General features: G+C 47.8%; 1 protein-coding gene across 1 annotated transcript in view; it reads right to left on the bottom strand.

Annotated features, from left to right (window-relative positions):
* The window catches only part of LOC130476399 (uncharacterized), a 33,006-nt gene extending 20,708 nt beyond the window's left edge, over positions 1-12,298 (bottom strand). The window contains exons 1-6 of the mRNA XM_056848335.1: positions 11,744-12,298; positions 8,307-8,381; positions 7,296-7,352; positions 5,245-5,282; positions 1,611-1,751; positions 1,247-1,309 (exon numbers count right to left, since the gene is read on the bottom strand). Of these exons, the coding sequence (XP_056704313.1) occupies positions 1,247-1,309; positions 1,611-1,751; positions 5,245-5,282; positions 7,296-7,352; positions 8,307-8,381; positions 11,744-12,298 (929 nt within the window). The remainder of the gene's footprint in view (positions 1-1,246; positions 1,310-1,610; positions 1,752-5,244; positions 5,283-7,295; positions 7,353-8,306; positions 8,382-11,743) is intronic.
* Between the last annotated feature and the right edge of the window lie 220 nt (positions 12,299-12,518).

Here is a 12,518-nt window from a genome sequence, read left to right as displayed (position 1 = left end):
GTGACCTGAAACCGACTTCCGTTGGGATCGAACTCAGGTCATGAGCAGAGCTTGGACTGCAGTACTGCAGCTTACCACTCTGCGCCATGGGGCTCTTGTTAGGATGTGTACTATATTATAATTTTATGTATGACCACTGAGGAAGGCCCATGTGAGGCCAAAACGCATCTGGTCCTAGTTTGGTCATTGTATGGATGCGCATCAACTGCGTATGTGTTCTATGTATTTATCTATTGGGAATAGTTAGCCTACCTTATAGGCCCTGTGTTTTTAATTATACTGTGCACCGCATTAAAACTTATATATTTGTTATTATTTTAGTGTTGTTTAGCTCAACCCTTTTGTTTTGATTCAACTTTTAGGTTGAATTTACGCCCCCCCACACCATTTTTTTGGTTGAGATACACGAATTGAAGCCCCATATTAGTGGTGGATAGTGCCGTGAAGTCGCAGTTGACTTAAGTGACTCCATAGGGCAGGGGTGTAAAACATAAGGCCCACTGGCCGGTTCCAGCCCTTTGAGAGCTCTTATCCGGCCTGCAAGCCAGCCAAGGCAGCCCCCGCCCCGCCCTCAATCTGGGCTGGAGGGGCATGACTTGGTCCAACCAAGTGACTTTTATGACATATCTGGCCCTCGTAATGATTGAGTCCAGGATGAGAGGCGCATGTCTGTTACATTAGGGGCTGTGGAACACAGGCAGGATGGTGCTGCTGCAGTCGTCTTGTTTGTGGGCTTCCTAGAGGCTCCTGGTTGGCCACTGTGTGAACAGACTGCTGGACTTGGTGGACCTTGGTCTGATCCAGCAGGGCCTTTCTTATGTTCTTATGAGTTCGACACCCCTGCCACGGGGTTTTCAAGGCAAGAGACGGTCAGAGGTGGTTTGCCGTTGACTGCCTCAGTGTAGCAACCCTAGACTTCCTTAGCGGTCTCCCATCCAAGTACTAAACAGGGCCAACTCTGCTTAGCATCTGAGATCTGACAAGATCAGGCTAGCCTGGGTCATCCAGGGCAGGGTGGCACATACGACAAGACCAGAAACAAACCAGAAGCCTGAACAGAAGCCCTCCGGGATACCTGGAGGAACACTGGCCTTTCACTTCAGGCCAAGGCGGTGCCGTGGTGTGCGGTCAGATGACCAGTTAACCCGGGTTAGTTTCATGAAACCACGCCTTTGCATCGCACCTGAGCCAACCCATACACAAAAGAAGAGGTCCTCTAGAACAGAGATGGTTTCGCTCTGCTTACCGATAGGAATTCAAATAATCCTGGATCCCTCTGAAATTGAAGGTTGTGCTGGCAGGATGGGAGCTGCAAAGAGAAAAGGGAAAGGTGAGAGCTGAGAGAGAACCAGTCTGGAAACAAAGTGATAGTGTTTTAACAGTAAATTTTCTCCTTGAAAACAAGAATCCCACCATTTCACATATAGTGGCAAACTTCTGCTATATTGCTACCAGAATATGGAGATTGTTGCTGCAATGTACGATTGTGTACTATTGTGATTGCTTTTTTTATTGTTATGCTGGCCAACGACTGTATTTTATCAATCTTATCTTTCCACATTTCCAGCCCCAGTCCCAAACTCCCTGTCTCCATCCAACTTCCTACTTGCCTTGTCTCCAGCAGCCTCTGGAGAATTTCAGAAAGGTTTTCCCGCTCCGAAGGGTCCGTTTTTCCTTCCGCAGCGACCACTGGGGCGAACGTGGGGTCTTCGGAGATATCCAGGTAACGCAGGATGGTAAAGTTGTTGATTCTGAAAAGGAGGGGAATCTCTGAATGCAGTTGAGGGTTTTTTCCAAACCCCTCCGTGCTATTTTCCCCAATCTGAAATGACCACCAACACCCAAGCTGATGGACCATTAAGAGTGGGACAATGGCATAGAAGACGGAGCTGAATCCTCTCCCCCAGGGCCGCTGTTCCCATCTCATTTAGCAGATTTGCGGCTGCATTACAGCCGAAGCAAGAACCCGAGAGATCCAATCACAGACCTCCTCTATAATGTGCCATTGGCACTAAACAGCAGCTTATTTATTGTCGAAGGCTTTCACAGTCAGAGTTCATTGGTTCTAGTAGGTTATCCGGGCTGTGTAACCGTGGTCTTGGTATTTTCTTTCCTGACGTTTCGCCAGCAGCTGTGGCAGGCATCTTCAGAGTGGTAACACTGAAGGACAGTGTCTCTCAGTGTCAAGTGTGTAGTATATAGTATGTAATATATAGTCAGTAGGGGGTGGGTTTGAGCTGAGTCATTGTCCTGCAAAGTATTAAAGGTAATGTGCAAACCATTGTCCTGTAAGTATCAAGATAATGTGCTAATGAGGGTGTGGTATGTTAATGTGGAACCATTGTATCCTGAAGTGATCTGTTAACATGTGGAATCCAAGGCTAATCCGCATGGCTATTGTGGACTGTAGTCCTAGACACTGAGAGACACTGTCCTTCAGTAGTCAAAAAGGGCAAGAGTCCAGTAGCACCTTAAAGACTAACAAAAATATTTTCTGGTAGGGTATGACCTTTCGTGAGCCACAGCTCACTTCTTCAGATACAGCTAGAATGTGAATCCATCGGTCTTTAAGTAGAGGAACAGTATGTAAATGTGAATAGCAGGCTTGATGGGATTAGGTGTGATATGCAGAAGAGTCTGTGATGTCCAGGGGAGAGATGGGTGTGGAGAAATCAGCATTGGTAATGGGCCATGAATGCAAGGTCTTTATTCAGCCCAGGTAAATGCATTGACTTTAGTTTGAATATCAACTGTAATTCAGCAGTTTCTCTTTCCAATCTCCCTTCAGTGTTACTCCTCTGAAGATGCCTGCCACAGCTGCTGGCGAAACATCAGGAAAGAAAATAGCAAGACCACGGTTACACAGCCCGGATAACCTACAAGAACCAAAGCAGCTTATTTATTTACTGACTTTATTTACGCTTCCTTCCGAGTCTCCCTTATTGCTTTAGGACAGGGGTGGGGAACCTCAGGCCCGGGGGCCATATAAGGCCCGCAAAATCATTTGGCCTGGCCCTTCATGGGTCCTGGCAGATCTCTAGTTCAGAAGGATGCTGCCCTGCCTGAATATCTTGGGCCCAGCTAGAAACGGCGGAGTTCAAAAGCAAGTCGCTCTATGTGGCAGACACTCAGAGCCGTCTCCTGTCGTGCCTCTTGGGTAAATGTTTGACCAAATATAGCAGGCTAATTTTTAAGTTGATAATTTTGTATGGCCCGCGGATGATGTTATAAATATCCAAATGGCCCTTCGCAGAAAAAAGGTTCCCCACCCATGCTTTAGGAGAAGAAGTTGGTTTTTATATGCCAACTTTCTCTACCACTTCAAGAATACTCAAACTGGCTTACAAGAACCTTCCCTTCCCCTCCCCACAACAGACACCCTGTGAGTTAGGTGGTGCTGAGAGAGCTGTGACTAGCCCAAGGCCACCCAGCTGGCTTCATGTGGAGGAGTGGGGAATCAAACCCAGTTCTTCAGATCAGAGTCCACCACTCCAAACCAGCGCTCTTAACCACTACACCACACTGGCTCCAAAATATGCAATAGAGCCAAAGATGACTCTGGGTTTCCCAAACCCACCTCATCTTCTCTGCATTCATGCACCAGCTGTAGGGTTGCCATTAAAGATCAGACAGTCTTTTTCAGCTTCAGACTCATCTCGATGGGTAGCCGTGTTAGTCTGTCACTAGCAATAGAAAAAAAGCAAGGGTCTAGGAGCACCTTAAAAGACTAACACTATTTCTGGCCAGATAGGAGCTTTCGTGAACCACAGCTCACTTCTTCAGATACAGCTAGAATGTGAGTCCATCTGTTCTTCTACCTACCTATCACATTCTAGCTGTATCTGAAGAAGGGAGCTGTGGCTCATGAAAGCTCCTGCCCTGCCAGAAATGTTGTTAGTCTTTAAGGTGCTACTGGACTCTTCCTCTTTTCTATTACCAGATTCATCTCAAGAACAAAGGCTGTTACCGCACTAGGTATTCCCAGCGATGTATTAAGAGTTTGAAAATGTTATAAAAAATACTGTTCACACTTTGTTTGGCCCCTTTAGCTGTGAAGACGTCTTCCAACCATTTTTTAGCCGTGGCATCCAAAAACCCTTTTAAAGCGATGTTTTTTATAACATTTCCAAACTCTTGATACATCGCTGGGAATACCTAGAGCGGTAACAGCCAAAGTTATTGTGTATTTTGGCCCTAGGTTACCCATTTCTTCTTGCCCTATAGCTGCCCCCCCCCAAGACACCCCCCACAAAATAGCGAATCATCTCAATGGGAAGCAAGGGGTAAGCAGACCTTGAGAAGATCAGCAATCACAGTGACATAGAAGGTGAATCCCACAGTCTTTCATGGGAAAGTAGGGTTGTAAATATTCATAACCAGAATACGGAGCCAATTGTGGGGGTCAGGTATTTATTTAGTTTTATGCCCCGCCCTCATTCCTTGGCTCAGGGCGGCTCACAACAGTACCATAAATACAATAAATCAGCATAAAATCACAGAACAAAACAATATATCAATAACTTTGGGCCCCTTAAAAACACACATGAAGCTGCCTTCTACTGAATCAGACCCTCGGTCCATCAAAGTCAGTATTGTCTGCTCAGACCAGCAGCGGCTCTCCAGGGTCTCAGGCAGGGGTCTTTCACACCACCTACTTGCCTGGTCCCTTTAACTGGAGATGCCTGGGATTGAACCTGGGAACCTCTGCATGCCAAGCAGATGCTCTACCACTGAGCCACAGCCCTTTTATCAAATAACAATTGGCGCTCAGTTGCGGTATAAGGGCCTCAGTAAGGTCTGCGGATAGCCAAATCCCCACGTCAGTTGGTAAAAGTGGGGGAAACGAGTAGGGAGGTCAGCCATGACGGAGAGCTATAGCTGTCCTCAACCATAGTAGGCGTGGTGGAACAGCTCCATCTTGCAAGCCCTGCAGAGAGCGTTGAGATCCCGCAGGGCCCTGGTCTCATCAGAAAGGGAGTTCCACCAGGCCGGGGCCAGGACTGAAAAGGCCCTAACCCTGGTCGAAGACAGCCTAACGCTCTGTGGGCCAGGTAGTTACTAGGCATGGTGCCGAGTAGTTTTCTGCTGCCCCGGAAGGTCGGACCAGAACCAACGGGTTGAAATTAAATCAAGAGAGTTTCCGTCTAGACCTACAGTCTTCTTCTGAGGTTAAACCCTCCAGGGAGGAGACGCCCCTTCCTCCCCACCCATAGCCCATTAGCAAACAGAACAAAAAAGACCTACCTCAGCAGGAGGGGCACCAAAACAAGCTGCCCAAAAGCCTATAAAAGAGAAAGGAAATAGTTTGAGCAGCTCCCTCCAGAGTTCTTACAAGACAGCCTGGAGCAACTGATGAGTCAAATTTACACCAGATAAGATACAAGTTCAAGACAAGGCAGGCATTCACATGGATAGAGACCTGGGATTTATGTCTCATTACCAATGCAGACACTGGGAAGGGCAGCCACGAAGGAGCTAGAAAAGATTTTGAAGTGTAAGGATGTGTCACTGGCCACCAAGATCAAGTTAATTCATGCCATCGTGTTCCCTGTTACTATGTATGGGTGTGAAAGCTGGACAGTGAAGAAAGCTGATAGGAAGAAAATAGACTCCTTTGAAATGTGGTGTTGGAGGAGAGTGTGACGGATTCCATGGACTGCCAAAAAAACAAATCAGTGGGTTTTAGATCAAATAAAGCCTGAACTGACCCTAGAAGCTAAAATGACTCAACTGAGGCTATTGTATTTTGGTCACATCATGAGACGACAAGAGTCGCTGGAAAAGACCATCATGCTAGGACAAGTTGAGGGCAGCAGGAAAAGAGGAAGACCCAACAAGAGATGGACGGACTCAATAAAGGAAGCCGCAGCCCTCAGTTTCCAAGACCTGAGCAAGGCTGTCAAAGATAGGACATTTTGGAGGACTTTCATTCATAGTGTCGCCATGAGTCGAAAGCGACTTGACGGCACTTAACACACACACACACCAATGCAGATTTCTGCACACCTACGACCCCTCTGCATACCACACCTAATCCAATCAAGCCTGCTAATGTCATTTACTTGATTTTGACATTTACATGCTACTGCCACTGGGTGTCTGAATTCACTCTTCTGCGTAAGGGTAGATGGACTCACATTCTAGCTGTATTTGAAGAAGTGAGTTGTGACTCAGGAAAGCTCCATCCCCTGCCAGAAATTTTGTTAGTCTATAAGGTCCTTTTCTACTGCAGGAGAGAGCAGACAGACAGGAGTCAGGGCTGAAACCCTAAGATTCAGGCAGTTCTAAAAGGAACACCCAAAAATCTTTAAAGCACAAGCTTTGGGTTGGCTTGATTTTTTCTTCCGCTGTCTATTCCACCCTACAACCAAAACCTGCATTATAGCAAGGTCTTTCACAAAACCTGAGACACCACCCCGATCAGCGGGTCGAGGGGTCCAAAGAGCAAAACTTTCACTTTTGAGGAAAGGACTCCACAAAGAGGATTTGCAGGAGGAAGACCTGTGAGCCAGGGACATGCTCAGGAAACCCTGGAGCACGCTAACCAGCTAGACAGAGCATTGATGTGCTAAGTCCAGCTACCACGGAGGCTCCAATAACTTCAATATACCCAGACCTATTTGAACGGCAAAGGGAAGCTCTGCCTGGATTCATCCCTTAGGTTTGTCAACCTCCAGGTGGTGGCTGGAGATCTCCTGTTATGACAACTGATCTCCTGGCGACAGAGATCAGTTCACCTGGAGAAGACGGCCGCTTTGGCAGTTGGACTCTGTGGCATTGAAGCCCCTCCCCTCTCCAAACCCCTCCCTCCTCAGGCTCCACCCCCCAAATCTCCAGGTATTTCCCAACCCAGAGCTGGCAGCCCTAACTTCCCTGGAGAGGCCAGCTGTGGTCAAGTTGAAACCGACACCCCTCATGGGTTTTCCAAGGCATGAGACAAGGAGAGGTGGTTTGCGGTTGCCCGCCTCTGCCTCTCGACCCTGGTGGTCTGCCCTCCGATTACTAATCAGGGCCGACCCTACTTAGCTTCCGAGATCTGGTGAGATTGGGGCAGCCTTCTCTCTTACCTCAAGCCTCTTTTTCAAAGTGCCTTGAATGTTTAACCCGGTCAAATGTTTGTTCAGTTGAGAGACTGTGCCCTTTTTGAACCCTTAAAACTGCTCCAGCCGGGAGGGTTCAGTTGAGCTCAACACCCCCGAAGCTGTGCCCGCTTCATGCCATCCCTCTCCTGAATGCAATGCGGCCGAAGGAAAAGGTGACCTGAAAGGCGTGAAGATTAGTCACTCGATACTCACCGTGTTGGCCAAGTACACACAAAGGCGGAGTGGGAAACCAGAGAGCCGGGGACTCCACTAGAGAACGAAGAGAAGAATGTGTAAACAGGGACAGAAAGGCAGAGCTGCTAGCTACTTCCAGACCAAAAATAATAATAATGGAGACCAGAAACCCAGAGGGAGAACCTTTCAGTCTCTGAGGATACTCTGCCTTCACCACCACACCACTCTGTCTCAGTCACATGCTCTCGGCCTAACCAACCTCACAGGGTTATCGTGAAGATAAACTGGAAGAGAGAAGAATGACGCAAACTACTTTGGGTCCCCACAGGGGAGAATTATGCAGGACATAATTGAATTTTTTTTTTAAATGAAATAGTTTAAATCCCAGCAAAGATTTTTGTGGACTAAAGCTTCTTCCTCTGATACGTGGAGAGGTCCTCACCTGCCAAAAAGTTATATTTGAGGTTACCAAAAAAAGTACAAGCAGCAGAGTCAAAGGGCCATAAAATGCAGGAAGGAGAGTGAGCTGTAAAATTCAGGCGTTATCCATTTTCCCTAAGTATCTTTCGCACTGCACTTTGTGCATTTCACGGCTTTGAGCGCCTCCGCGTCCACGCGCACCTGTCCCTAGCCCCAAACGTACCTCGCCTGCATTTCTGCCCTACCTGTGCGCCACCGCACTGTGGCACCTGGCCAGGAAACCAACACTGTGGCCAGGTGTCAACACAATGTACATCGCTGGTTACGATGCTGACAGACTCGAGCCCAACAATTCTGTGGGAGGGAAAACTTTGGCCTGGATTCTCCCTCGCATGGGTGTGGGCAGAGTTCCCGGAGTTGTCTTTCATTCACTGCCTGGCCTCCGGGCAGCGCGTTGGGACTTGGTTGGCACATCTGCGTGGGACAAGTAGCTTGGCCCTTAGCGGGTGGCTGGTGAGAAACCAGCTTTTCAAACCAGGGAGCGGCACGGCTCCCCTCAGCCCCAGGAGCGTTTCACCTCCAGTCTGCCCCAGGCAAACACCTGCTCACCTGTTTCCCAGAAGAGAGGGAGGCAGGTGCCCACAGAGAGCCCTGTAGCTGGAGCAGGCCGAAGCCAGCCAGCCTCTGTTCGAAGCAGGCAAGGCGTAGCCTGAGCATCCCTCAGAGATTTTTTTTTTACTTTTATTTGAGTTACTTCGTTTACACCCCCGCCTTTCTCTCCAGCGGTGACCCAAAACAGCTCATATTGTTCTCTATTTTATCCTCACAACCACCATCCTGTGAGGCTTCCTCGGGAGGTGGTGAGCTCTCCTTCCCTGGAGGTTTTGAAGTAGAGGCTAGATGGCCACCTGTCAGCAAGGCTGATTCTATGACCTTACGCAGATCAGGAGAGGGAGGGCGCCTTGGCCATGGTCTGGGCATGAAGTATGGGGGTGTGGGGGGGGAGATGGTTTGGAATTTCCTGCATTGTGCAGGGGGTTGGACTAGATGACCCTGGTGGTCCCTTCCAACTCTATGATTCGAGGTAGGTCAGGCTGAGAGAGAGCGTGACTGGCACAAAGTCCCCCAGCAAGCTTCTGGGGCAGCGGGAATTCGAACCCTCGGTTTCCCCAATCCTCGTCCGACACTCTTTAACAGCTACCCCACACTGGCTCAGATGATGCCCACCTCACCTTGCTGAAATTCCCATGCTTATCCCTGCTGCAGAACCCAGAACCCAGAGTCAGTCATGTAGAAGCACCCTCTAATTTTGAACTCCAAGGAGTTCCGGTCAACTAGCCTGTGGGTGCCTCTGCATGTTGTCTAGTCGGCGTGGTTCTTTAGCTCTCCTCCGGGCTTAGCGGCTTCTGCTTATTAAACTGTGGAACTCCCTGCCCCAGGATGTGGTGATGGCTGCCAACTCGGAAGGCTTGAACAGGGGATTGGACATGTTCATGGAGGAGAGGGCTATCCATGGCTACTAGTCAAAATGGATACTGGTCATGATGCATGCCTATTCTCTCCAGTACCAGAGGAGCATGCCTATTTTATTAGGTGCTGTGGGAGGATAATGCTGCTGTGGTTGTCTTGTTTGTGGGCTTCCTAAAAGCACCTGGTTGGCCACTGTGTGAACAGACTGCTGGACTTGATGGGCCTTAGTCTGATCCAGCAGGGCCTTTCTTATGTTCTTATGATGCATACCTGTTCCCTCCAGGATCGGAGGTGCATGCCTATTATATTAGGCGCTATATTAGGCTAATGCTGCTGCAGCTGTCTTGTTTGTGGGCTTCCTAGAGGCCCCTGGTTGGCCACTGTGTGAACAGGCTGCTGGACTTGACGGACCTGGGTCTGATCCAGCAGGGCCTTTCTTATGTTCTTAAGAACTTATTATAATGATATTATATATAATTATATTAGGAGCTATGGAACCCAGGCAGGATGCTGCTGCAGTTGTCTTGTTTATGGCACCTGTTCATCTGGGAATAATATCCTCAAAGTTGTATACATGTTTGTTTTTACCAATGTAAACATTTTCACAGATCACTTTCAGTGTTTATTATGTCTTTTAGGAATAATTCCATTCATCGAAGCCAAACAAGAAAAACTGGGGCTGATTTGGTGATTTGTTCCCCCATAGCGTCCATCTCCTGTTCCCCCAAGCATTTTAATGTAAAATGAAAACAAAATTAAAACTTCTTAATTACACGGTGAATATAATTCTTTGTCAATCCCCCGCCCCCCAGTTTTATTCTGTGTTTTAAAAAACTACTGGCTCAGAAGAGCTCACCACCCTCTGGCCAAATCACAGAACTTTAAACTCTTGCCCAATTCTCAGGCCAAACTAAACAAGCCATTGGAAGGGGAAGAAGAGCTGGTTTTTATATGCTGACTTTCTCCACCACTTAAGGGAGACTCAAACCAGCTGACAATCACCTTCTCTTCCCCTCCCCACAGCAGATGCCCTGTGAGGTAGGTGGGGCTGAGAGAGCTGTGACTAGCCCAAGGTCACCCAGCTGGCTTCAGGTGGAGGAGTGGGGAAACAAATCCAGCTCACCAGATCAGGGTAGGCTGCTCATGTGGAGGAGTGGGGAAACCAACCCGGTTCTCCAGATCAGAGTTCACGGCTCCAAACCCCTGCTCTTTTTTTTAATATAATAATTCTTTTTATTTTCTTCATTTAATATATCAACAAAAACAATATAATGGTAATAATAAAAAAGTGATATCTCTAATTTAACAATAAAATGACTTCCCCCTCTTCTCCCTCTTCCATCTAAAAATAAATTGTATAAACTTTTGCTAACGGAGCTAATCCCAATATTATTTTAATTAACCTGTTCTTATCCTGTCCAACATTATTAATTCAATACCTAATATGAAAGTTAATACAAAGTATAAATAAGGGATTAAATCAAACGGTCCTGTTAAAAAATGATTTTCACAGTAATTTCTCAAAGCCTCCCATTCCCCCAAAAATGGTTCATTTGTCATTCTGGTTTATCAAAGCTGTCCGCTTTGCCACCTCGGTCAATTCCAGCATCTTTTTTATCCAGTCTTTCTTGTCTGGTATCTCGACTGCCTTCCATTTAGCTGCATATATCAATTGTGCAGCCGTGGTGGCATAAATCAAAAAGGTTCTGTGAGTAGAAATGGTATAAACCCCTGCTCTTAACCACTACACCACGCTGGCTGTGATAAGGTCTCTCTTCCCCCCGCTGCAACATTTCCAGTGGACCCCCCCCCCCAGAACTTCTCCTTCATGCAAAACGCTCCCCCTGGTCTACCTTGCAAAACCATCAATAAAGAATTTCATGTAAACAATAAACCATCAATAAAGAATTTCATGTAAACAATAAATTATCAATAAAGAATTTCATGTAAACAATAAACCATCAATAAAGAATTTCATATAAAAAAATAAACCATCAATAAACAATAAACCATCAATAAAGAATTTCATATAAACAATAAACCAACAATAAAGAATTTCATATAAAAAATAAACCATCAATGAACAATAAACCATCAATAAAGAATTTCATGTAAACAATAAACCATCAATAAAGAATTTCATGTAAACAATAAACCATCAATAAAGAATTTCATGTAAACAATAAACCATCAATAAACAATAAACCATCAATAAAGAATTTCATGTAAACAATAAACCATCAATAAAGAATTTCATATAAAAAATAAACCATCAATAAACAATAAACCATCAATAAACAATTTCATATAAACAATAAACCATCAATAAACAATAAGCCATCAGTAAACAATTTCATATGGAGCGGGAAGAGACCAAGAGTAAAAGGTGGACGGTATTGCGAGACGAGAAAACAAGAGAAGGGCTGTGATGGTTTCAAACGTCCCATTGGACCCCCGAGTGCTGCACTCGCTTGGATCGCGGCTGGGGTCGTGGATCCCAAACACAGAAAGGCGCCACTGGAAAGACTCGACACTACCAAAAGGCAGGCACAACTGTGTGTGGACTGAAATCTTACGAAGAGCAACTCCAAAGCAAGGTGGGAAACGTCTCTTAAGACGGACGACGCAGAACAGTGGCGCACTAAGGACTGAACTCCACAGCCCATCACTAATGACCGAAAGAGCAATGAAGAAACACCGGTAGGATCAGAGGGAGCCGCGGGCACATATGCCCAGGGCGGCGACGCGCGCACCCCGTCCGCCCCGACCTCCGCCGGCAAAGCTCGCCGGCTCCCCCGCTCTCCCCCCGGCCTGCCTCGCGGGGCTGTCGCGCGCGGGAAGGCGCGGCTGCGGGCACTCACCGCGTCGGCGGGGGGCGGCGCGGGCCGGGGTCCGCGGCCGGGCCGGGGGCGCCGGAAGGGGGTCCCCGGCGCGCCCGTCACCCGCCGCCCGGCCGCCACGTACACGAGCAGCAGGCCGGCGGCGGCCAGCAGCGCCCAGCACGCCTCGTCCTCCATGGCCCGGCCGGCACACACTGCAGGGAGGAGGAGGAGGAGGAGCGGCGGCGCCGGCCCAGCCCAGCTGCTCGCTCTCCCCGCCCAGGCTCTCAGCACCGTCGGGGGTTTGCGCATTCCGACATGCGCCCAGGCCCGGGTGGAGGTGGGACGGGGCCCTAAGCTATTTTTTTTTAATATAAATTATTATTTCATAATTGTGAAACAAAACAAAACATCAACACCCATCACCCCCCTCCAGCCCCCTTTATATACCCCCAGTGCATGGCAATGTGCCCAGGGCCGGGTGGAGGTTGGACGGGGCCCTAAACTATTTTTTTAAATATAAATTATTATT

The sequence above is a fragment of the Euleptes europaea genome, chromosome 4, assembly GCF_029931775.1.
Source record: "Euleptes europaea isolate rEulEur1 chromosome 4, rEulEur1.hap1, whole genome shotgun sequence".
NCBI lineage: Eukaryota > Metazoa > Chordata > Lepidosauria > Squamata > Sphaerodactylidae > Euleptes > Euleptes europaea.
This window is presented reverse-complemented; position numbering and strand designations above follow the sequence as displayed.